Here is a 27,659-nt window from a genome sequence, read left to right on the forward strand (position 1 = left end):
AGTATGCTAACGTTACTTTAAAAGAATGACAATCAAAAATGGAATATAACATTATTTTGAATATTTAGTTTTATGATTTTGCATTTATTTCTTGTATTTATGCTAGTTTATTCTTTCACTTACTTTAATGTCATTCTAATTAGCTTAAATATTTATTTTTTTATAAGGTTTATGATAATTTATTTCAATCTATTCCTTTTTGTGTGTATGTATACACACACACACACACACACACACACATATATATATATATATATATATATATATATATATATATTTTTTTTTTTTTTAATATATTTTTTTTATTATTGAAAATATTCCTTATTTTCCCCCTTTGTTTTGTTCCCACAGACCCTCAAATATGATCTTCCTATATATGCATTTACTTATTATAATAATTGTATATATATTTTAATTAGTAAAATGTCACTTTTACTTTTGAAATGGATTGGATTTTATAACTAGCCCAACTTGTACCATTTGACTGTTGCAGATTTATTTTGCTAGGGAAGGGGTTTTAAAACAAACAGATCATCCTTATGTCCAAGTATAACATCATGTTTTGTTATCTCATTATTATACAGTATATTTTTATAGTAAAGACAAGTAATGTAAAGTAAAACTGAGCACACATTTTTATGTTTGTTCATGTAATTGAGCAGTTAACAAGCACTTAAAAGTGCACAACTTTCTCTTTTGGAGAACCAAGAAAGCAGTATTTGCTCTGCATCATTTATAAATGTACAATTGCTCATTAAGACCATTGGTATTTTCTCAAAATAAAAAATGTACAAAATAGGGACCCAACAGCATCATTTCCAGGCTAAACAGCATCTCACTCGAATGAAATTAAAAATAATATAAGCCATGATACATTTTACATCTAGTAGTGAAGCGCATCTATCCCCTGTCAAAGAAAAACATTTAAGGCTATTTGTTCTAAAATACTAGAAAATATTTGCTCAAATATAACAAGTTTCCAGTTGACAGAAGCCCAGAAAGGACATTTACACTTTAAACAAACCATATTCCACACATTAAATAGATCTACTATTATAAGACTTTCCAGTGTAATGCTTAGAGCAAGGGTCACCAAACTTGTTCCTGGATGGCCGGTGTCCTGCAGATTTTAGCTCCAACCCTTATCAAACACACCTGAACAAGCTAATCAATGTCTTACTTGGTATACTTGGACCATCCAGGCAGGTGTGTTGAGGCAAGTTAGAGCTAAATCCTGCAGGGACACCGGCCCTCCAGGACCGAGATTGGTGACCCCTGGCTTAGAGGATCAAACATCCCTGAATTAAAATCACAATAAATAAATAACTAAAACTGGCTATTTACAGGAATGACAAATCATTAATGACTGCTCTGCAATGGATCAGAACATGATTTTACAGATACTAAGAGATACTGTCAGCTGTTAAGACCACAAAAATAAAACCGATTTAATAAGAGCCATTAAACTCTCTCAGCTAGGTATGATCGAGTTTCCTCCTAAATAGATTATTTTTACCCAACCGTGTTAATGCCTTATATCAATTCAACAGAATTTAAGTCAGAATAAAAGCAGAAAAGAATTGATTGTAATTCTTTGAAAGACATGAATTCCTCCAGTGTATGTCATGTATGAGAAATAACGGTCACTTTCTGCATCCGTATTACAGTCACACAGATCAAGCAGGAGAATTAAAAGAAAAAAATGTCTTCTGCATTTGGGCTGTCTTTGGTTTTACGATGTCCTGAATGGGTGCTGTGTGTGCTAGAAGTGTGAGAGTTATGACTGTGGTTGTGCTTCCGGCTGGAGTTTCCCGAATGAGAAGAAACGGAGCTGGACAACTTATCTGGATGGGTAAATAAATCTGCAGAAACATCACAGAAAAGGATTTACTAATGCAGAAAGGCAAGTATGAGTGGTTTAAAGAGGTTTCATGTTAGATTGAAATGTATGGTGCATTATCTCATTGATTGTTACCGCTTTACAACATGTATGTATGTGTATTAGTTAACGTTACTTAATAGATTTACTAACATGAACAAACAATAAACGATACATTAAATACAGCATTTGTGTTAGTAACGTTACTTAATGAAAATACAGTTGTTCGTTGTTCATAATTAGTTCATGTTTATAATTATTATTAATTCATTCAATAGATTACAATAAGATTTCATTAGTTAAAATGAGACCCATTGATTTTTATGGCCAGTGTGAGAAGAGTTTGGAAAGAAAATTAGATCATTGGACTTCTGACTATGTGAATAGGACCAAATTATAAAGAATGTCTCTGAGTCCCCTGATGCATAATATTCACCTAATCAGCACTAGTGACAGTGTCTGAATGTTTATAATCAGTACTCCCCCCCATATATATATATATATCTACCATTATATATATATATATATATATATATATATATATATATATATATATATATATATATATGCACATAAACACAAAATATTTCCAACTTATATTATCTTCTAGGCACAAAATGAAAAAGAACTGTTGTGAGTATATCGGGGAATTTGATGACATTAAGTTTCTTGTATTTTACTTGGATGCACCAAATGTTCGCCCGCCAAAAATTTATCATCCAGTACTGGCTAAAGAAAGAAAAACAGCGGAAAATATGAGCCGAAAAAAGGCTGTGCTTGTTTCACTCTCAATCCAGGCCCAGTCAATGCGTGGAGTGAAGCCACTTTCACACTGGAAGCGGAAAAGCTCTGCCATATGAAACCCATTCATTTCAATGGTTTGGGATGGGCATAAGGTTGTCAAGATAATAGAATTCAATACCAATCGGTACAAAATTTTTAAACACGTCTATTTAAGCGCTGTTGAGCACGTTCTTAAACAGTGCTGATTTGCCATTGTGATCACATTCTCAACAGAAATGACTGTGATAGGCCGTGAAGGTCATCAGTTCACTGAACTCACCGTTGTTTACTTGAGTGTAACCACACATACAGGGACACTGGAGTGTTTTAAAGTCAAATCAGCTGGTTTGTCTATAAGCTGACATAGGAGTGATCTGCTGATGAATCGTGGCTTTAAAACGCTCCAGTGTCCCTGTATCTGTGGTTAGATGCACTAAACAGCGATGAGTTTGGTGAAACGATGACCTTCAAGGATAATCACAGTCATTTCTGTTGAGCATGTAAACACAATGGCAAATCAGCGCTGCTTAGGAACATTGCTAAAATGTTAGTGGGAAATGGACGTTTTTAAAATTTCAGTACCGATTGGTTTTAAATTCCAGTAAAGTGACAACCCTAGTCAGGCAATGGCTCTCCTGACAGTGTCCACATCACTATACTGGGGCATTAGGACCCACACAGACTGCTGGATGAGCACCCCCTGCTGGCCTCACTAACACCACTTCAAACAGCAACAGTTTTTTTCATGTGGTTTCCTATCCAGGTTCTAACTAGGCTCAGCCCTGCTTAGCTTCAGAGAGCGTCTGTTCTTGGGCTGCAGGGTGATATGGCTGTGGCAAGTGCATTGGTTTTGGACCAGGATTTTAAATTTGGTGCATCCTATATATTATTGTACTCATATGAGCACAAGCAGTAATAGGTAATTGGCTGCAGTTCACTTAACAGCCACTGTTGCTAAAAACAAAGGTTTCTGAACCAAATATCTAACAGAGAAAGCAGTTTTATGTGAGATATAAGGCATAGAATCATTAAATTTACCTGGATGGAGATGATGAGGACTGCTGGACCTGATGGCTTTTAAACTGCCTCCTTCCCTTCCTGCAACTTTGATGGGAACGACATGAGACACCTCTATGCCAGCTAGAAGTGAGAAGACATTTAAGCTATAACACAATCCTTAAACTACATCCCATAAAAACAGAATCAGCCAGTGTTTGTCAAGCAGTTGTTACCTGCGCTGTTGGTGCGTTGGTGGGAGTTCCTGTGTTTGCTGTGCTTCTCTTTGCCTTTAGGTTGAGCAGCAAGTTTGGTGGGTATCTTCTGTTGGACAGAGCCAGCTTTGAGGGTTTGGTTGGTGGTGCTAATGAGGTGGATGGGCACTTCTGGTTTAACAAGTGAACCAGTGATGCTCTCTCTGCGTGGGGGAACTAGAGGAGCCCTCTCTGTGAAGCCTGGAGAAACTATGTTCAATATAGGGTAAGGTGGCGGTATCTAGAGAGAAAGACAAGTTAATGAGTCAGGAGTTCACATACTGTCTTCTGTAACAAGTTACTTCAGTGATATTTATTTTAAAAACAATTTGAACTGAAATACCTTCATGTTTCCTTAGACAATGCATATAAAACCATCTACCATCTAACTCCACTCGGGTTACACATTAAGGTGTCCTTGTTACAGTGTATTTATTAATTTATCTACTGAGTAATATTAATTAATCACATAAACGTTTCATATGGGTAGGATTAGAATGCAAGCTTTGTTACTACTGCTAAAATGTATATAAACGCATATAAAAGAGTTAATTTAGCCTAAAATGTAAATTCTGTTAACATTATTCATTTATTATTTAGCACGCAGAAGATGACAATTTTTTTTTACTTCAATTGATCCTTGGCTGTCAATCCTACTGATTATCAACATTCTTCAAAATATCTTCTTTGTGTTCACCAGAAAAAAAAAATTTACTCCAAAAGGTTTACAACCACTTGGGACAAGAAATGGTGAGTGAATTTACATTGTGAGAACAACTTTAATCTTTTTTTTTTTTAAAGAACACCTATGATAAAAATCAACTTTTGTAAGCTGTTTGGACAGAACTGTGTGTATGTATAGTGTGCCCACTGTCATATTGGATTGATATAAACACAACAAGTCTCTTTTTTAAAATTTCCTGACGTTAAAATAAGGCCTAAATCACTGTGATTTTCGGGCCCACCGCAATGTGAATTAGAAATGCAATTTTCACTGCCTAAAAAATTGACTGACAGGCGCCATGTTTGAATAAAAACTTGTATACACATGTCCACAGAACATTTTTTTGCAAATAAAACAGGATTTAAATATTAGTTCAAACTCTCTGAGATTTTTAAAAAGTTGTATAAGTTTAAATATGTATTTAAAACAGAGCATGTTTGTAATAAAGACAGTAAAATCGCCATCTAATTCTTAGCCGCTATGATCACCATGGCCACATGGTGTCAGTAAACACTAATATGTGGTGGGTGTGTCGGCATTTGTGCGAGACTCATCATTTTAGAAAGGCTTGAATAAACTCCACCACAAATACATCAAATAAACCTACTTGGTATTTTTGACTAATGTGCTGTATTTTAGCTTCATCCATATCAGTCTCTATCACTGACTGCTCTTTATCTGATGTAACGCATGATTAGAAACGGACACGCACATGGGAATGGAGGGCGGGGAGAAGGAGCTTATTTGCTTTTAAAGTCACAGACTACAAAAACAGCTACAATGTATTTAGACACCAAAGTTCAAAATTCTGGAGTCTTTAATAAATTATCTGATGGGTATTTGAGCTGAAACTTTACAGACTGATTCTGGAGAATCATCTTACATCTTGTAAAAGGGGTTAAATAGGTGCCCTTTAAATCAGAAGTTCCCTCTAATTTATTTAATAAACAAATTCTTTGTTTAACATTAGCACTAAATATGTATGAAATCTATACATATTATTGAAACTACAGTCACTGAAATATATATGCAAAAAATTAAATTATTGTGTTAACCTGTATCTGTTCATTTTCAAGCGGATAGACTACAGGCACATTCTCATTTTTCTTATATTTTTTCTGCAGCTCTAGTTTTTCTTTTTCCTTCTCCACAGAGCGCATGGACTCTCGCAGCCTCTCCAGATCTTGCTGGTATTCTTCTCTACACCGGGCCAGTTCTTGTTTTTCCCCAGCCAGCATTTCCTCCTGTCTGCTGCATGCCATCTCTCTCTCCCTCAGCTCTTTCTCCCTGGCCTCAGCCTGCAGCATCTGCCTCTCTCTCTCCTGCTCCCACTGTCTCTGCTCCTGTAGGCGCTGGTTCTGGAGCCGCTGGAAGTTGGCCAGCTCCTCATTCTGCTTGTGCAGGTTCCGGTGCTTTTCCTGTTCCAAGAGAGAGTTTCCCCGTGGTCGGGACTTCAGCTCCTCAATAGTGGCATGCTGAACCTTGATGTGGCTTTCTAGCTGCTGGACCACAGACTGAGAAGGGAAGAAACAGAGATCTATTGGGTTGATGTGGGTCTACACAGATAAGACCTCAATGAAAAAAAAGTTAAGAAATTATCTGATAATAACTAGAGTGAAATACCTGAAGGCTGTAGAGTTTCCGAGACAACTGAGATACAGTGGAATAAAACTGTGGAGAAAAATATTTTGTTAGTATTTTGACACTGGCTGTCATAATAAAGATGCAAATGTAAACCTAATGCTGAAGCATAAAATCTGTAAATGTAACACTTAAAAAATCCCAATAGTTAACATTAAGGAAACAGGTTGTGTTAAATTAATTTGAATTAGTTCTGGAGAAAAATTAATCACATCCAAAATAAAGTTTGTTTTTACACAATACAGTGCTCAGCATATGAGTATTTCTCAGTGAATATGCGTAATACATATTGATGCATTAAACAGATGTATTTATTAAAATAATATTTTAGTCACAGAACATTTTTAGAAATTGAAAGATAATACAATTAAATAAAAAAATGACAACCTAAAACATTAACAAAATTGTGTATATTTTTAGTTTTTCTTGATTTTTGCTATTTTTGCAAATTTTATATAATATTTTTCCCTAACATGTACATTTGGGCTACTAATTTTTAAGCATTATTGTAAGTTATTTTATTAGAATAACTCTCGATTTGGCTTTAGTACTTACTAAACCAATGTATATGCACAAATATAATATTGTAAAGCAACCTGTATATATATATATATATATATATATATATATATATATATATATATATATATATATATATATATATATATATATATATATATATATATATATATATATATATATATATTAGTGCTGTCAATCGATTAAAATTTTTTACTAATTAATCGCACCTTTAAAAAAAAAATAATCGCGATTAATCACGATTAATCACATTTTAATACTGAAACTTGTAATTTTGGCTATTCAAATGTAAAATTAAAATTAATGTAAACGCAAGACAAAAACTATTTAAATTCAAAATATAATTGTTTATTAGAATTAAAATTCAAAATATAATTGTTTAATGGAATTTTTGTTAAACTTGTAACACAGATTTCTTCATGTAAACAACATACCCACAATAAACCATCAAGATCCTGGCTTGATAGCCATATTTATTAAAGAAATTAAAACACAGGCATGTTATTGACATTTAAATTTCAAAACAATCAATGCCAATAAAGAAAACAATGATTTCCATGTTGGATTCTAAGTGGACTGCAAAAAATTAATAGCATGCGTTAACACACTAATTTTGACAGCGCTAATATATATATAAATATATATATATATATATATATATATATATATATATATATATATATATATATATATATATATATATATATATATATATATATATATATATATATATATATATGAAAACAAAGTTGAAAAAATGTAAAATAACAACGGTAATAGTATTATTATTATTTTTGGATATCTACAGCAATACATAGTCCATAACAAATTTTCTTCTGATGACAATAAAGTATACTGCTATTATAAACTTTAGGCAATTGATTAAAATAGCTCATTTTACAAACATTTTGTTAAAAGGAATGTTTTGTAGGGGACCTTTTTTAATTTTCACACATACAGTATATTAAAACAACTTTAGAGTTAGGAAGAACAAACAATACAATATAGCAGCAACATTTTTTAATCCAACTAAATCTGATTTGAACTCCCATACATGTCACTATTGTAAATAAATGATCATAGTTTTATTAAACGCTGAACAGCTAGCTTTAAAGTCATCACAGTGTCAGCCATTAGGTGCTTTAGATAAAGACATTAAAAAATTAGCTCGTACCTCTGCTTTAGGAAAGTGAACTGACAAATTCTCATCTGCCTAATGGATCAAAAGCAAAAATAGACTGGTTAACACCATTACCACAGAAAAACAGTCAGTGTGATACTGTAGTATCAGCTCACCGACAGCTCCTGGTTCTCACTTAAATGAAGTTCTCTTAGCTGAGGGTCTAAGTCTGTGTTGGCCACCTGAATTCTGTCTCCCATGCTTTCCATTGAACTCTCAAAACCATCTAAAAAAAACAAATGGTTCATCTGTCAATTGCTTAAATAAACATTAATTTGGTAAATAAAGTAGATATGTTGCAGATAGATTGTCTTACTTTCAGGTAACATGTGAGTATTGTTCTCCAAGCCTGTAACAGCATGGGGCTTCTTCAGGACCAGATCCGTTGCCCTACTAGTGAAAGGAGTTGGGCCCTGCTCACACATCACCAGCAAGTTCTGTAGATTCTCCACTGTAGAAAGGGATTGAAACTTTCAAATAAAAATTCACCATGCTTTAATATTTTATTCAGTAGTGGCCCAAAGGGATGCCCAACCTAGGAAAATGTATTTAATTGAAACATATGGTGATTGAATTGAATTTAAAAAAGTAAATTAATCCAAACAATGCTGTGTACTGGGCTAAACAAGCTCATATGTGCATAGCTGTATGGCTGTTGTCTTACTGAATCAGCTGAGAACTCGCAACCCATTTTTAAAATGCACAAAGGACTCAAAAAAGCATTAAGGGGTCAATAGTGAAATTCTCATTTGTACTGTGCAGTGTAAATCTCACCATCTTTCAGGGCTCCGGTGAGTAGTCGTTCTCCCTGCAGGGGCTCTGCTGCATTCCCACGTAGCGGATGGCGCTCACTCGTCGAGGTGTCTGAAACACCAGTCACTGAAGCTGCTATGCTGGAGAATAACTTCAGCTTCTCTGTCAGGTGCTGCTCTATCGAGGCATCGTGCACACACAGCTTTCCTACTCAGAAAAAAGCAAGTGTTAAAACTGACATCTGTTCATTTTACTGAAGAAAAATGGAAGACTAAAATCCCAGACTGCGAATGAGTAAATCTGCACATTACTTTGAAATTCCCAGATCTTCTTAGAGAGTTCTTCTGGCTCTTCTTCCTTTACGTCTGGACAGCTGAAACACCCAGAATGTTAGAAACAATATTAATATTTAGCTAACATTTACAATAAATCTTGACCCATTAACAGGCATCATAACCGCCTGATTAACCTTTTGACCATAGATTAACATTAGCTTAGAGTGGCGTCAAAAAAGAAATTTAAAGTCTACATAACCCGGAGTCTGCAACATTTTTTTTATTTTTAATATTGTGACGTAGTTCCTAGAAAAACAGAATAATAATTGAGAAAACAGTGGGCGTGGCTCTTTTTTACTTTGAGCTGTTACAACCAAACAGTCTCCTCCAGCTCACTATTTCTGTTTGTTGTCAAAACTGACAGCTGAAGGGGCCTCATACAGACGTTATCTGAGACTTTAACTCAAAACAAACAGAAAGTGCATTTTCAGATTTCAATTTTAAATTAAAAGGGCAAACATTTTTTTCAATTGCTCACCACAAAACTAGCAATGTGAGCCTACTAAATCATACGGTAGAAGTGATTGTTAAAGGGATAGTTAATACAAAAAAAAAAAAAAAAAGAATCTATCATCGTTTCACCCTTCGCTTATACCAAACCGGTTTGAGTTTCTTCTCTTTAACACTAAAGAAGATCTTTTAAAAAATGTTGGAAACCTTGACTCCCATGGTATTTGTTTTTTTTATGGATGCTTTGTTTACTATGGAATAGCTACTATTACTATGGTCAATAGCAAATTTTCATTATTAACCAAATCAGATACATTTTATTCACTCTTTGTTTGTAACAATCTCACACATTTAGCTGCCTCCGACGGACAGCATAGGATAATAAGCTTTCAAATTCAATTATTAATCACCACTAAGAACTAGGATTAATGAATTACGTTTTATTACAATATACACTATAGTTTGGGGTCAAATAAAATACTTGAAAGAAATGTTTATTTCAATTAGGGTGAACAGACAACACTGTCATATAATGTTATAAAGGATATCAATGAAACACTTTAGATCTGCTCCACATAGATTCCATGAAATATAAATATATCAGTATCCACAGAAATATTAGGTAGCTAGGTCAATTAAAATTGTTTTAAACATTTATTATTGGCATTTTTGCCAAATTTAAAAAACTTTATTATGATAAAACAGTATAGTATATTATGTGGTAATCAGGAAAGGGGTGTAGGAACAGAGGTAATTGGAAAAGGTCTGAGAGTCAGGATTTTAAATCAGGACGCCTGCAGTACAGTTCCGCTAAATGTTGGAGCACTGACCATTAGACCAGTCAAGATATCTATTTTGTGTTGTACGATATATCGCAGCAAAATTTATTGCATTTTATGACACTCATTATATAACACCCGAGTGCCAATATAATATCATATGCAAGAATATAGTATCAATGCAAGTACACCCTTCCAAAGAACACATAAGATTTTATTCTTCAGACTATTTAATTAAAGTATAGTCATTTTAACAATTTAATAATTAGGCTTTGGAATCAGAATGCGAAAAAAGCTAATTCTATATAAATAACAATAAATGTTAACAAAAAAAGTGCAAAAGGTAAAACGTAACAGAGGCTGCGATTATCTGCTACCTGATCTATTTTCAGCTGTCAGACACCCACATGAAAATATACTAAAGTAATTTATAGTAAATACTATAGTGTTTTTTAAGCATACTGACACCTTCAATAGAGATGTTTATGTATGGGCGATATATATTGCATCACCAAAAATGATTGAAGTCATATTCATGTGTAGTCCGAGAAGTCAATATATTGATTATGTAACAGGTCTACCGACCACTAGGCTATTGATGGAGACCATTTTCAACATTTTAAAAAAAGTTAATGTGTACAAAGTGAGAGGAAAAAAGAAGAAAAAAATAAATAAATCAACCCCAAATATTTTAATGTGCATTAAAAAGATTTGTATAAACGCACCACTCCACTGCCTTCCAAATCTTGTTTGTCCAGGTGTTGCGCTCTTCTGCAGAGGAGGTGTGAAACTCGTACATCTCAGGAGTGTCCAAAGAAGCTGAGATAAGAAACATGGCCTTCTCGTTGTGAGCTGCTTCACGTACAATGAGCTTCAGCAGAGAGATCACAGCAGGCTTACCGTCCTACAGGCGCACACAACAGGCAGATGACATTTATTAAAAGACAACTGTATATTACACATAACAGAAATGCAAATAATGACATCCTTCTCACCAGAGAGGCAAAGGTAAGCCTGGAATCTTTCTCCAGTAAAAGCAGCAAAACATCAGACAACAGCAAGACGATAACATCTGAAGGCATATGAGAGAATATATAGAAATGTCAGTCACCTTTCATATGAGCCAACAAGTGACAGGAAATAACAGGATACCACATAGAAGCTGAATACATTTTTCTTTTTAATACATTTGCAAAAATGTCAACAATTTTGTGATTTTCTGTCAATATTGTGTGTGTACATTAACAAGCAACTGAAATTATTTTAGCAAATGGCTGCAATATAACAAAGAATGAAATATTTAAGGGCGTTTAAATACTTTCCATAATGACCGGCCAGTAACTGTTTTTCACATTAATTCAATCAAAAGGTGCACTACCATTGTTTATAGTACAAAGTATGTTAAAGAAAGTCTTAAGAGGTGCTGAAAATGCAGCTAATTAGAGTAAAAACTTATAATTGATGTTATATACACAGGCTTAATATACACATCTTTTAATGTCATGGTATGTGTGAATTATGGTTGAATTTGAAAAACCCAGACAGAAACACATATCAGCAGCACCTATGACAGATAGAGAAGCTCACTGTACACAATGCATAGGAAACATGGGGAAAAAATCTTAAACATGGTTGTGGGATAATAAGGGTATCCATGAATGGAACCAACAGTTTCCAGAAAAGTTTAGATGATCTCCCCATAATGCAGGGGTTCAAGCTTTTTCACCCCTTCTTTTCTGTGAAAATATTTTGGAGGCCCACCTGTATGACATTTTCCCTTAAACTTATTGTCTAGAATAAATGCTTATTTAAAACCTTTATTCATTAACAAAACATTTATTTTGAATAATTTTGCCTACTTTTATTCTATTATTTTTCTAAAGCATTTTATAAAATGCTAAACATTATATATATTTTGGATTGACTACAATTCATCTATTGATTTAATATTCAAATCCACTAAAAAAATAAACAGAAAAATGTAAAATACAGTAAAAACTCTCGGGGTCAAACAGCAAAAAATAAGGTCAAGAATCTTGGTATGATTCTTGAGTCAGATCTAAGTTTCAGTCACGTCAAAGCAGTCACTAAATCAGCATACTATCATCTCAAAAACATGGATTGGATTGCTGTAATGGACTCCTCACTAGGGCTGGGCGATCTGGCAAAAATGCAGTCTTGATGAATTCTTTTGCATGTTGAGCAATAACAATATATATTTCATTATCAGTTGTTAATGCTTCCAGATTTAATAGAGTATCCCAACAATGACAAAGCCACAAAAATGTGGGGGTGTATTAAACAGCATAACCTAGCATTTTATAAAGAGCGAAACATTATATATATTGGACTACTATTGATCTATTATTCATATCCATGAAATAAATAAACAGAAGAATGTAAAATACAGTAAAAACACTCTAAACCAGTTGAAACGCATCAATCTAAAGGTAGTTTGTTTTGCTGCTGGATATTATTGGGAGTTCGCTGACAGGAACAGTGAACAGCTGTTCACTACTGAAACACTACCAAATCTCTCTAGATCCTTCTGTACGAGCAAGTGAGCGTTATAAAACACTCGCAGAACTTTCTTTTGCACTACTATGCAGATATTTTAAAGTGTTCATAAAAAGAGAGCACACATAGTTTGTGAATCAACGGACTCGTGCGAATCTGACAAGGTGCTAGTCATAGACCTGAGGAACACGTGAGCTGGTAATTATAACTCTTTACATTAGCCTGACTGATTGCTTTAAACAACTGAAAATGTAGTCCTAGCTGGCCTGAAGCAGTAACAAGTTTAAGCTGCAGTTAGGTCTGTATTTAACAGTGTGGCTGTTTTTTTCCAAAAGTAATCCATCAAAGAAAACGGGAAATGTCATTACTTCCATCATTTTACTATGACATATTTAATAACAAAATTAAAAAATTATTCATTCATTTTCTTTTTGGCTTAGTCCCTTTATTAATCTGGGGTCGCCACAGCAGAATTAACCGCTAACTTATCTAGCACATGTTTTACGCAGCGGATGTCCCATCAATCTGCAACCCATCAATGGGAAACATTCATACACTCTTAGGGCCTACTCACACTATGCCATCCGTACCGTGCCCAGGCCCGTTTCCCGGATCGTTTGAGAAGTGTGAGTGCGCTGAATCGGGCTCAAGCACGGTTCACTTGGCCGGCCCTGGCCCGGTTGGAAGAGGTGGGCCTGAGCGCGGTTCACTTGGGCTTTGGCACGGTACACTTGTGTGTGAGTGCAAAACGCGCCAAAGCCTGAAACTGAAGGCGAGACGTGACTTTTAAGGGACTGTTTCATATGGATTTATTAATAATTCTTACTGTTCAGTGAACGCAAACTGCCGTAGTTTATTAAAGACGCAAACTCCTCACTCCACAACAGCTGCGCGCCTTCAGCAGACCTCCTCATTCATGCAGCACGAGAGATTTAGGATGTCCCCGCATCCCTAAGGACTGTTTGGCGAAATATTTGACGGCATATCAAACGACTGAAACGATATAACTAGAGAAATCTCCACTGTGCTGAGTGAGAGAGCGCTTCACTGAACAGCGCAGCAGCGATGATGTAAACGTGCCGAAGCCTGTTTGTGGTGTGAGCGTGGGCCGTTGGGGGAGACGGGAGGGGGGACTAGCGTGCTTTGGCCCGGTTCGAGGCAACTATACCTAGTGCAAGTACGGCCTTATTCACCACATACACTATGGACTATTTAGCTTACCCAATTTACCCAAAATACCAAGTCTTTGGACTTGTGGGAGAAACTGGAGCACCCAGAGGAAACCCATGCGAACACAGGGAAAACATGCAAACTCCACACAAAAATGCCAACTGACCCAGTTGGGGCTTAAACCAGCGACCTTCTTGCTGTGAGGTGATCGTGCTACTCACTGCGCCACCGTGATGCCCCAAAATCAAATAATTATAGCATAATATTAAAGTTAAATTTAAGCTATCTAGCCGCCCATCTGCATGATCGCTGAGGCCCACTAGTAAAACTCAGCCCACAGTTTGAGAATAGGGATGTCCTGATCAGGTTTGTTTGTCTTTGAGTCAGAGTCATTTGATTTTGAGTATCTACCAAAACCCGACCCGATACTTCTATAATACATAAAAAAAAGAATAAAGAAGAGCGAAGAAACAGATTCAGGATGGAGTCATTGCATTGTGTGGTAAGGCTTGGTAGAGAAGTGGGAGCAACGGATGAACTATATGTGGTGAACAAAACATGGGGTACATCTAATAACAGACCAGGTGGTTTTTCAGAAATCTTCTTATAAAGGGCTGGCAGAGCTTACTCTGTGAAATAGTGGTGAAGCGGCAATTTCAAATCAAGGTTCTACGTTTGTTTTTGAGGTTTCTCATCAGGTTTGTTGTGTTAAATCTAGCCTTTTGCTTTCCACCTCTTGCAATGTCAAGTTAACATATCTTACAATGTTGGCAATGGCAATGTTGGAAACGGCATTGTTGTTGTCATTAACCTTATGATACCCCCAGAACGCAGACATACTTGCGCTTTCCGCCTCAAGCTGCTTCTGTGTGAAGTCAAGAAAGAGGTTTTACTCTTTGACACTGAATACCTATAGTTGTGTTAAAAAATAATGAGAATTTATACATATTTCGAGGGTATTTTTAATATATATATATATATATATATATATATATATATATATATATATATATATATATATATATATATATATATATATATATATATATATATATATATGTTCGAGTTCTGATCAGGAGGTAACATCCGATTTTGATTGAGTCTAAAACCATGTAATCGGGCCCGATTTCCGATCATGTCATTGGAGCTGGATATTTCTAGTTGAGAAAAATAAACTATTATTTCCTTAAAATAATGCATTTGGAAAACAAGCATATACACCACTATACCTGCTGTTTAGTACCACCTAATGGAAGAGAGTAAATTAGCATTTTTATTCAGCTTATCAATTTTTTTGTGTTATGTCCGTTTGTTTTTATGTAGAATAATTTCAAAAAGCTAGTCAAATCATTATGCTTTTATTTTAGATTTTAAAATTATACTACCTAATTTTCCAATTATCAAAGCTAATGGAGTGTCATCACAGTGCTTGTAATTTAAAATGACTGCAGATATTTCAGCAAATAAACTGCTTGTTCTCATGTTTTTATTGGAATTTGCAGGAATCGGTCATTTAAAATCAAGATTGGTGAACAACTACTAGATAATCCAGCTGTAATTTTTATCTCACCTGTATGCTTATCACCTTTGCCTTTGTTGTTCGTGACCCTCCAGTTGAGCATGCCCTCATGAAGCAGCTTCCTCTTTCCCTGCAGCATGTCCTCTCGACGAAACACCCTCCCACTGGTCATCTTCACCTGGGACTTGGGCTCCAGTTTACTGCTAAGTTCTCTCAGCCGTGCCTCTTTCTCAGCCTCGTCCACATGAGCATTCACTTGTGCTATGGTGTCCTTCAGAAAGTCCAGCCCTTTTATCAGGTCCATTTGTTCTTCTGACTCATCTGTCAAAAGAACAAGGAAAAAAAACTTAATCATGCTCTCTCATTGATGCTGTCTAATGAACCTGCATGTTCTGGTTGTGTTTGTTACAATGAGCATCAATTACACAGAAACACGGGAATCTCTGTTCTGAAAAAACATGGTTTAATCTCAAGTCAAGCAAAAGTGAAGACAAACAAAACCTTAGATTTACCTTTGATGTGCCAATTAAATACAGGGGTGTTGACAAAATGTTACATTACAAAATTTTCACAATTACACCTTGTAATATAGCTAACCTACATGCTTCCATTCATACATATAGGTATTTAATGTTTGAGTATCATATTATCCAAAGAATCATTTAAAAAAAAGCAACCTAAAGGCCTTCTGTATTTATATTAAGTGTGATTCTAAACATGCTGTCTAAAAAAATTGTTCTCTTTAGATAATATTTCTTAAAGCTCCTTTTTTTTTTACTGTAAATTGGATCAAATAAATGCAGCATTTGTGGCACATCATAAGTAACTTTAAAGAATACAATCCCCTTTGAACAGAAATGAGCATTTACAATTTAAAGTGCACTTTGAATTGTTTACACACAAAAAAAAAAACAGAAACTATACCAACTCAGAACAAATCTTTCTTCTTGAATGCATTGAAAAACATACCTTCAGTGTACTTAATGACACGTTCAAACAGAACCGGGTACTTAGTGATGCGCTGAGTTATAAGGAGAATAATCTCTGGTATTCCTAATCGCCGTACAATGGACAGCTGACATATTTTCTAAAGACATAAAAGAATGTTGTGGTCAAAATTTGAAGAATTCACTGAATTCAACATACTATTATTTAAAACATTTATTCTTTTTTTTTTGCTTTTTGGCCAGATGTCCACGTCAAGTCTTACTCGTATCAAATTTTGGAACTTCTTGTTGTTTTGCATCAAGTCTTTGTAGAAGTTGACCGCATCGGTGTGACGACTGCAGAACATGCCATAGAGGTACCGCAGTCTGCTTCCTATTTCACCAGAGAACTGCACATAAAAATCATAGTCATGACATTCAAAGAGCAAAATGTTTAAACTCAATCAGAAAGATTTTTTTTCAAAGTTTTTCATAGATGTCTTAAGTTTACCATAGAATATGTTGGATATGTCAAACATGATGAAAAAAAATACAACTACTTTTCATATAACCCATTTTAAAATAAGTGGCCTTAACTACTAGCTACATAAATGAAACAAGAGCAATGTAATAACTGCAATCGAGATACTATACAAGTATAATAATTATGGTGCTATTGAGGTAGGATACGGGTAAGGTTAAGGTGGTTATGGGTAGTTTTAAGGTGGGTTAAGGTGTAAGGGATGGGTCAACGGTGTAACAATAAGTACACAAATTAAGTACAGAAATTAATTAAACAATTACATGCAGATAATGTTTTAAAAGATAAGTTCAATGCAAAAACATGTATATAATGAGTGGATTGTACCAAATAATCAATTTAAATGTAAGTACATAGTAATTAAGAGCAAATGTTGAAATGTATTTTATTTTTTAAATCATGCACATTTTAAATGGCTGTACATGTAAAAATGTGTCTACAAGTTACCTGCATAAAATAGACAGACGAGGTAGTACAAAGTACACTGCTATAGACTGTATGATTACAAAAATATTCGAGACAACAGATTATATGGATTTGACTAAATTAGACTAGATAGAAGACTTTAGTAATCCTCATTTTACATGGAAAATAAAATCTAGGAATATATTTTTTAAACCAGTTTCATTACAAGATGTTGTAGTCTGAAAAGTCTCTTGTAGTGTATATTGTTATATTATAGTATTGTATATTGTTATTGTTGATTTATAATTAATTATGATTTATAATTAATAATAGAAGTACTTATTATAATTTACATGTTAGGTACAGCTTGCATTTTCAAATACTTTTTTTTTGGAGCAACTATATAATAACCTTATTGAATGCAGAAACAATAATTCCATTCATTTCAGAAAGCACCTGCCGCTTAGCTCAACTTTGGGGAATGTGGATCTAAAAAAAATCATATAAAGGAGGACATTGGCTATAACAGTTTACTGATCCATAGCATGCAGCCTGAAAAATCAAAGTCTAATCTAATAAAAAAAGTCTAATGCATTTTGTTGTATATAGTAACTACATATTGATCTTCAAGTCTGATTTTGTGGGGCTTTTTTAAGGTTTGCAGATAAGACAGTAGAGATGTGATAGGAGAGATGGGGTAGAGCAAAATGAATGGGATCGACAAATGAGTGAATCAAGAATCAAACTAAGCATAGTTGCTTTTAACCATAAGATGTGCTGACCAAGTCTAAGCTTTAAGACATTTGTGACCCAACACCACAAACGTTGCACGGTAATATTTTTTGGCAATAGCCAAAAATACATTTTATGGGTCAAAATGAAATAATTTTTTTCTCTCATTGCTAAAAATCTTCAGAATATGAAGTTATTATAATGTTCTATTGAGGATTTTTTTAATTCAAACTGTAAATATATCAAACTATTTTTTGATTAGTATTGTGCATTGCTAAGCATTTGATTTTTGAATATTTAGATTGATTTAATCCTTAGATGAGATTTTCAAATAGTTGTATCTCTGGTAAATATTGTCCTATCCTAACCAGAGTAAGCGGGCAGAGCTGTGAAATTTGGGCTGGAGCAAGGACTTGATTTTTGAAAGTCTTGAGTTTTGTGGTTTTTTCTCACTCCGAGCTCAATCCAGCACCGCATCATCTTAAACATGTTAAACGTAAGTTACATTATTTATGAATCAAAATATACAGCCTTTACTGAAGAATAGGTCGAATCCTAAGTAATGTATACTGATCCTTACAAAATGATCACTGCAAACTAAGCTGAGGTGTTTATTTTACTTTTAAACTAGAGACTAAATATAAAAATGTAAAGTAAGTTTAAGTAATGCAACACTACATGTTTTAAAAACGCTCACACTTTATTACAGGTGGCCTTAACTAATGTGTACATACACTTAAATGAATTAATTTTTACAATGCATTTATTGTTGAAATACATATGCGGATGGAAAACCCGGAGAGGAGTGGAGACAGAGAGAAAATAGTTTGAGCGTGGAAATTCTTGCTGCTCCACTCCGCTCACATCCTAATAAACTAAACATCAACGGAAAGCTTATGTATTCAGCTTTCAGGACAATTTGCACATAAGACTGCTTTTGTGGTCCGGAATCACATTTGTAATCTATAAATATCCTACAGCAGTTATATAATAATGGTACCTGTGTGATAAGGATGTCCCCAAGATTGTGGATGCAGTAATTCTGGGAGCTTCCAGGCTCCATAGAGTCAAGTCTTCGCAGTTTAAGATTGTCAAGGAAAAACTGGTGCACCTCCAGCAGGTTTTCCACCTGTGGAAACAGCCTTTCCAGTCGTGTCTCATCCATTTGTAGGGTGTTACGCAGCTCCCGAATGTACACATTCAAAACTATCTTTAGCGTCCGCACATGGTTGATTTCTGTCTGAATCAGCTCTGCGAGAACAACATTAACAGCCATTTAAAATAAATATGGCTCAAATTATTTCATGAAAAACAAATAAACAAATAAACAAAAAAAAAAATACCACAGTCCCTTACCGTGTATTACATCCTGTCTTTTGACGGCATCTTTGGAAAAGTTTTTCAAATATTGTGGGTCAACAGCTAAACTCCAGGTGGGAGCCTCAAAGTCCCGAGCATCGGACTCCAGATCGTCACGCAGCACATTATAATGGCATTCTGTGTAGATGACGAGATACACTTGCCTTAGTGTCAACAAACAAGTGCTGTGATGATAATACACATGTAACATCAATTAAACAGGTGACGTGTCCAACCGTCAATACTGATGGCGTCATAGTTTGTGGTCTGGAAATTTGATTCCTCTGCCAGAGGCTTGCTTCTGTAATAATCAATATCATCCATCTTATGCTCTGAAAAACAAAAAGAAAGTCAAGACTGGATGTGCTATTTTCTCTCAATAAATTATTAATGCTTTAAGGATTTTTTGAAAAATGGTCAATTCAAAAGACCATTTTTTAAAGCTTTTGTAGCAATAGAAATACCCTGATCAGTTTAATAAACGTTCTTGCTAGGTCCCATATTGACAGAGAAAAGTGTATCCTAATATTTTGTGGTAATTCAAATACTGCAGTTAATCCATTTTTTAGCTGAGTGTGTTTTTGTGCGGTCACCTTGGCTGATTTAGGCCTGTAATGTATAAATTTACGTTCCTTAACCATTTATAGGTGGCAGCACACTGATGATGATTCATAGAATCGTTCATTTAAATAATGAATTCAAAAGAGCAAATTGATTTAGAAATTAAGCGGGCAATGGATCATTAAATTATTAAAACAGATCATCTTCGGGAATTCAGAGATGTTTGGCATTGCATATATTTTTATCTATTTCCAATACAAACTCAATCATTACATTAGCAAAAGTGCTTACTCACGCTGAAAACAATCAAAATATTTGCTGATTTTACTTAAAAATATCACAATTCATAAAACAAAGCCTGGGTACAGGGCATTTTTGTTTTAGAACTTAAATTACAGGATCATTATATAGATAGCTCAAACTTTGCAAATGCATTGTAAATGAGCATCATTTAAAAACAATGCTGCTGCTTCCCAGAAATAAAGTCATTCTTCAGCAGCTGTACTGTTCAGAAAGCCAGAGCACTGACCTGTGGACACAGTGATAACCAGGTTGAAGGCTGGAGGAAGCAGGTTTATCTGTGCCGAGAGAGGGTCATGCCTGGTATCTCATGAAGCAGAAACAGCCAAGCGTATGATGAATATTCTACTTCAGACCTAAACACAAAAGCAGAAATTTCATTTTGCATTGATTATGTAAAGGAGCATCTTGGAATTTCCAAATACACATGTTCTTGAATATGTTCTGGTCCCAAATAATAATCCCAAAAATGGCAGTGGGCAAGGGGATACAGGTATACCCAAAAAACAGATATAGTTAACCTTTAATATTTTGTACAGAAATTTTCCATGTCTCTAAAACTGAAAAAAAAAAACATTTCTGATTCAGTCTGATTTTAGATCATTATTCAGTCAATTAAATTAATCCTAGTACATAATTTAGCTTGAGAAATGCACGTTTTTAGTAAGGGAGCAAAACATTAGAATTGCTTTGCAAAAACTCTTAAAATGTTTCTCCTTTCAAACTATTTTATTAAGGATGTAACAATAATTTAATCATAGACCCTGATATATATGGTGTACCGCGACCTCTAGATGCAAAAATGATTTTTCGCCAATAAGAACTTGTAATATGAAGATATAATATAGTTTTAGTTGAAAACAAATGATTTTTATAAAGTAGTGTGTGCAGAGGGTTCAAGTAAGTGACTGACACTGAGCAGGTCAAGGTTACAGAAAATAATGGTCTAGTTCAGTACTTGGAAAACAGGGTAAAATAACCGATCTGTTTCTTCTCTGAAACCTGCAAACTGGTTTTGGTTTTGGTCAGAAGTTCAAGAGCAAAAGACAAATTCAAATGCAAGCAAAAATAAAGCAGATCTGCTTAGATAAATAACATCATTCGCCTTATTTCTAAGACATAAATGTAATAATACAATAATAATTGAATAATAAAACATTTAAATAATTTAGTTATTTCATAGCAACATTTTAAAAATAATGTCAAAACAAGTTAATTCTAGTTATATACATACTTTTTTTCAGCATAACCTTGATTTAAAATAAAACTTAAAATGGTCAATTGTTTTAAAAGTTTTAAAAACTCTAATAAACTAAAATGTATGTACAACAGTCTGTCCAGGTCAGTGTCCTCACAGTAAACACATGGGGAACTTTTAAACAAATCTAGAAATAAAAAAAAATATTTTTAAATAAAAATGTAAGGTTTTAAAAAGTTTATTAAAGTTTAAACTTAAACTTGATAAACTTAAAGTTTTATTAAGATGAATTGTTGGTGATTGTAGGAGTGTTAATGGCCAGATTGAGTGGCTCTTCATAAACAAATGAAAATTAAGATCCGTGTAAAAAAGATTTAAGACCTACAAGTAATTTAGGACTTTAAGGCCTAAAATTTTATTTTTGAGATTTAAGACTCTTTAAGACTATTAAAGACCCCGTGGACATCATTAAAGTATTTTTTCAGTTGACTTCAAACATAAGGAAAAAAGCATAAGCCTTTCTAAATTCCCTATAAAGTCTCTCAATTATTATGAAGTCACAACATGTCAAACACAGACAAAACAATGAGAAATGCTGTTTTAAATAGTTTTGCATGTAGTATTGGGCAACACTGATATTGAGTCAAATGCTTAAAATAAAACATGTACTGTATATAGGGAAAACTCACGACAATTATAGGAAATTCACTGTGACAGACACATAGCACATTACATATGAACACCTAAGGGTGTGTTCTAACAAAACACGAAGGAAGAATCATTATTGTGTGATCAAGGTAATTCTAGGGTAGGAAAGTGAATTGTAGCACTTGGGTGTCAAATACTCCTGTGGGGTGGACTCACTTTCTTATGTGGAGTTCAGAGGAAGATCTAGATAAAAAAAAAAAAAAAAAAAAAGATTTTAAAAAGCACCCTGTAACACCAGTCTTTCATCACATTAACCAAAAAAGAGAAATTCTTTAAATACCTTCTGTTACGTTCCACAGTATTAGTTGTCATACTTACAGGTTTGGAATTACATAAGGATGAGAAACAGGTGGGCGATAAAACTTTTTAGTGTGGTATTTTTTTTTTTTTGGCCATATCACTCAGCCCTTAGGGATTTAACTATTTACAGTGAGCTAATTGAAAATAGGCAGAATAAGCCCGTATAGGCTTCTGACTGTAGGTAGTGCTTTCGCCTCACAGCAAGAAGGTCCCTGGTTCAAGCCTCGGCTGGGTCAGTTGGCGTTTCTTTGTGGAGTTTGCATGTTCTCCCTGCGTTCACGTGGTTTTGCTCCAGGTGCTCCGGTTTCCCCCACAGTCTAAAGCAGGGGTGTCAAACTCAATTCCTGGAGGGCCGAAGCCCTGCACAGTTTAGTTCCAACCCTGCTCCAACAAACTTACCTGTAGATTTCAAACAAGCCTGAAGGACTCAATTAGTTTGATCAGGTGTGTTTAATTAGGGTTGGAACTAAACTGTGCAGAGCTGCGGCCCTTTTGGAACTGAGTTTGACACCTGTGGTCTAAAGACATGCGGTACAGGTGAACTGGGCAGGCTAAATTGTCTGAAGTGTATGAGAGTCCGTAATGTGAATGAGTGTGCGTAGATGTTTTCCAGAGATGGGTTAGGGCTGGAAGGGCATCCGCTGCATAAAAACGTGCTGGATAAGTTGGCGATTCGTTCCACTGTGGCAACGCCTGATTGATAAAGGGACTAAGCTGATAAGAAAATCAATGAATGAATGAATGAATGAGAAACAGGTTGCAGAATTCACAAAATCTATGTGAAGCACACTACAACCTTGTTAAGCTTCAAATGTACACATTGTTTTGACGTCATCAGCATTCACCTGAAATTCACTTCAGTTGTTACAGTGATCAATGGTTGTGAAGGCCACGATACACCTTGTGAACACACCAACAAAAAAGCTTAATAGTGCCCAGACAATGTGTGAGCTCAGCTGCTATTCAAACAGCGCATTCATTCATAAAGACTAGCACAAATGAGAGAGCAAACCATCAAAACCTGGTCATAAACACATAATGTGCTCTATTATGAGAAGGATATTGACTAGGATGCATATTTCTTTCTCAAATGCAGCTGCACGAGCAGACACTTACATTTTTTATGTCAATAACAAAAATGCATTAAATTAAAGACTTTTTACTTTTGTCTTGTAAAATAAAAGTAAACAAAGTAAATCTTCTATTGGGTTTCTAATTCATTTTTCATTAAAAGACATTACTTGTTATATTAAGCCTTAGAGGTCTTGATAATGATGTACCCTTTAACATCTCAAGAGACTTCAGTCATCACATATTTGATCATTTGATTACATACAAAGCCTGCTATAAACCTGAACAGTGCAGTGGCTTACTTGTATCTAAAGAAAAGAAAAACATTCGAGGGTGGCTTTTCAAGTTGTGAAGAAATTTATGTTTTTTTTAAAAGATAGCAGGGGCGGTGAGGTGGCTTAGTGGTTGACACACAGCAAGAAGGTTGCTGGTTCAAGCCCCGGCTGGGTCAGTCGTGGAGTTTGCATGTTTTCTCGTGTTCGCTTGGGTTTCCTCTGGGTGCTCCGGTTTCCCCCAAAAAAGACATGCGCTAAAGGTAAAATGAATATGCTATATTGGCCGTAGTGTATGTGTGTAAATGCGACAGAATTTAGGTGTTTCCCAGAGCTGGGTTGCACCTGGAAGGGCATCTGCTGTGTAAAACAAATGCTAGATAAGCTCACTGTAAATAGTTACATCCCTAAGGGCTGAGTGATATGAGTGAGGAACACAATTATGAGGGGGGTCTCACCACACCACCACTAGTGTGCAGCATCCACTTGGATGATGTGACAGCAGCCACAGGGCAACGGCACCAGTGCGTTCAATCCAAGCCCAATCCCTCAATAAACATGCTTAAAAAAGGGACTTTACTGTTTCTATGGTGTTTGGTTTGCAATACAAATTAGTACAATAAAATGCGAACATTTGAACATATTTATATAAGCCCATCACATTTTTTAAATCTGTAATAAAACTGAATTTGAGAAATAAAATCCATTTCAAATAATTTTCCCAATTTCAAGTTACAAGTTACTGTACGGTGTTAATTTGTTCATTATTTTAGATAGACACTGACCTGGCATTTTAAATCGCTTGAGGACCCAGAAATAAAATAAAAAGAATTCACTACATGCATAAACGATTGCCACACTTAACCCTCAGACCTCCCTCAGCAGTTATGCAATAGCAGCTTCCAGTAGGAGGGTTCATTACAATATGCATCTTTCTTGCTGATTGACACCTCCTCAATCATCTGCTGGATGGAGATGAATACAGGCAAGCGAAACGCAGCCAAGGTTTGCGCTTATCTGTCAAACGAGAAAAGCAGGCTGCTCCAGTCTGCGACAGGGTAGAAACAACAAAAACACCCTCCTTCCTTTACACGGAGACACATGAAATTTGACTCTTCCTCCATCTTTGCTTTTCTTAAAAACTAAAAACTATTACTCTGAAATGAAAAGCTAATTGAGGGGTTACTGTTTATATTAATATGAACTGCTTCTCTCTGGCATGGAGTGCTAATGGGACTCAGCAGCAGCAAAATATGAGAAGTTGTTTACACACACTGTAACTGATTTACTAGTTCTGTTACTGTGTGGAAAATGCAGGGTTTGCAAACTGCATCTGACCATGAAGCCAACCTCCCCCTCTCACATATCGACAGGCCAGATAAAATACAGAAAGCCTCCCCGTTTCTCTCACACACACACAAAAAACAAGATTACATGTAACCTTTAGAGACGCTGACCTTTACTACTAGAAGACAAGGTTGTGTGAGAATCTGCTGCGATAGAGCTGAATTTGGTGAGCTGTTAATCACAGGTAGAATGATTTTAAATAGTAGCAGAAAATGACTGAGAACGAGCTCCAGTTTATGACTGCTAACAAACCATTTATGATACTAGTAGCATTTAATTTTAATTAGATACCAGATTACTTCAAAATATTATTTATTACTTTTGAAAATCTAAATTTGAGGCATCACGGTGGCGCAGTGGGTAGCACAATCGCGTCACAGCAAGGTGGTTGGTTCGAGCCCCAGCTGGGTCAGTTGGCATTTCTGTGTGGAGTTTAAAAACACTAAAACTTAATTAAGATGGCCATTTTACATTTGAATACATATTGTACATAATATAAATCACTGATTATTAAAACAAAACTTCACTGCCTATATGACCAAGCTTTGAATTTAAAAACATTTTGTTAAAAAATTGTTTTTAAATGTAATGGCTTGGCTGAATTTGGTGAGCTGTTGATCACAGGTATAATGATTTAGAATAGTAGCAAAGAATTACAGAGATTAAGCTCCATATTACCTGCAAGTTTATGACTGCTAACAAACTATTTATGTTATGTTATGCCTTTCATTTCTTTTAGATACCAGATTACTTTGAAATATTATTTATTACTTTGAAATAACTACATTTGAACATCTTTATAGTTATTATTAATATCTAGCTTGCAAATACTTGGTATTATTACTTATGCTTGAGCCTGTCATCTTCGGTACTTGAAATCTTTCTAATCACGTTAGTTACAAACTGCATATGAAGTCATAAGCAATGACTACTCAATTTTACTTGAACCAAAAGAGGCAAAAATACTAAAACAATTAAAATGGGCCTTGTATACATAAAATTGTTTTATAAATAATATCATCAGCAATTAAAACTTCAAAAGGAGTCTTAAAACTACTATTATAATAAGCAATCACTACAGTGTAAAACTATATGATCAATTAGTCTTGATAACATACATTTTTAGCTCATTGTAACTTATTAAACTTAAGTTAATCATGTCCTAAATTAATTTTATAAGTTTTAAGTCAGTTTAAGGTTAATTTGATTTATTTTAAAGTGATAAATGAATAAGTACTTAATAAGTCACTAGTATCTATAATATGACTCACTAAAGACAATTAGTTTTTTTGAAATGTGTATTAGTCACTTTTAGATTAAATGGATAGATCACCCAAAATGAAAAAAATGTACTCACACCCTCAGGAGGTTCCAAACCTTTGAGTTTCTTTCTTCTGTTGAACACAAAAGAAGATATTTTGAGGAAAGCTGAAAACCTGTAATTATTGACCTCCATAGTAGGATAAACAAATACAGGGTGCAGGTTTCCACAGATTTTTCAAAACATCCTCTGTTGTGTTCAACAGAAGAAACTTGAAACAAGTAAACTGTGAGAAATTGATTTACTTGCAAGTGTCTGCTACACAGCATAACATGCCTAGTCATCTAGCACAAACTGATTTTCTCAGGAACAAAACTCAGCCCTTCTGCAGAGCTGACCCTGGTGAAGCGCGTGTCCTGAGCGAATCAGGCATTAATCAGAGCAGAATTCAAGGAATGTAATGGTCGAACAGATAAACCATCCCGCATTCCTCATCATCACACCACAGGACAAGTGTAAACACTGAAAACATCCAATCGGAAATACGAAATCTCACTGACCTTTTTGATACAACAGATATGTAAACTTCTGATCAAATAAAGATAAAGATGCTGGCTATTTCACCATTACTGACGCTGAATCATTTGTTAACCCACAAGTGAAATCACAGCGAAACTTTTCCTGCTCCTGATCTCATACGTCACACTTCTCAGTACAGACAGATGAATGATACTCAACGAAAATCTCCAAAAAGAAGCGCTTAAAAGACATTTACCTTTAGACGACGACAAAACAGTGTTCTGCTGACGAGTATACATGTTTTACTACGACACAGCGTCAATGTAATAACACGAGGCCTCGATGACAAACTTTAAACACAAAGAGGCTCGGGCTCGCGCAAACTTTTGCTCCGAAAGTTTCTACTCACCATTTCTAATGAAACCACTTTTTTTCTCATGCTGTTTTCAGTATTTGCTCTTTTCTTTACACTCCTGTCCTCTTTTGTCGGACGGTTTCTTTTCTTGAGCATCCGTCGGTTACGACAAGTGCAGCTCGCTCACACACAAAAACACACTCGGGAGCAACTGGTGTTCTGTCCTCATGCGCGCACACACACACCCACGGGCACTTCAGCGCTGCTTCGTCCGAGGCATGACG

At 35.0% G+C, this 27,659-nt stretch overlaps 1 protein-coding gene across 8 annotated transcripts; it reads right to left on the reverse strand.

The window, feature by feature from the left end:
• Positions 1-633: 633 nt before the first annotated feature.
• Positions 634-27,604, reverse strand: arhgef18a (rho/rac guanine nucleotide exchange factor (GEF) 18a). Of its 8 annotated transcripts, none has more exons than XM_073915491.1 (22): positions 27,430-27,604; positions 26,598-26,634; positions 22,407-22,433; positions 20,574-20,700; positions 19,720-19,815; positions 19,481-19,621; positions 19,125-19,375; positions 16,731-16,856; positions 16,490-16,607; positions 15,572-15,841; positions 11,310-11,386; positions 11,040-11,218; positions 9,062-9,123; positions 8,772-8,957; positions 8,314-8,448; positions 8,114-8,223; positions 7,992-8,030; positions 6,260-6,307; positions 5,692-6,150; positions 3,895-4,153; positions 3,701-3,766; positions 634-1,862 (listed from the first exon to the last, which is right to left on the reverse strand). In XM_073915491.1, exons 5-22 carry the CDS (start codon positions 19,805-19,807, stop codon positions 1,690-1,692), a joined length of 2,787 nt encoding a protein of 928 aa, XP_073771592.1. In that variant the 5' UTR covers positions 19,808-19,815; positions 20,574-20,700; positions 22,407-22,433; positions 26,598-26,634; positions 27,430-27,604; the 3' UTR covers positions 634-1,689.
• Positions 27,605-27,659: the final 55 nt, after the last annotated feature.

The sequence above is a fragment of the Danio rerio genome, chromosome 2 (genome assembly GCF_049306965.1).
Source record: "Danio rerio strain Tuebingen ecotype United States chromosome 2, GRCz12tu, whole genome shotgun sequence".
Taxonomy (NCBI): Eukaryota; Metazoa; Chordata; class Actinopteri; order Cypriniformes; family Danionidae; genus Danio; species Danio rerio.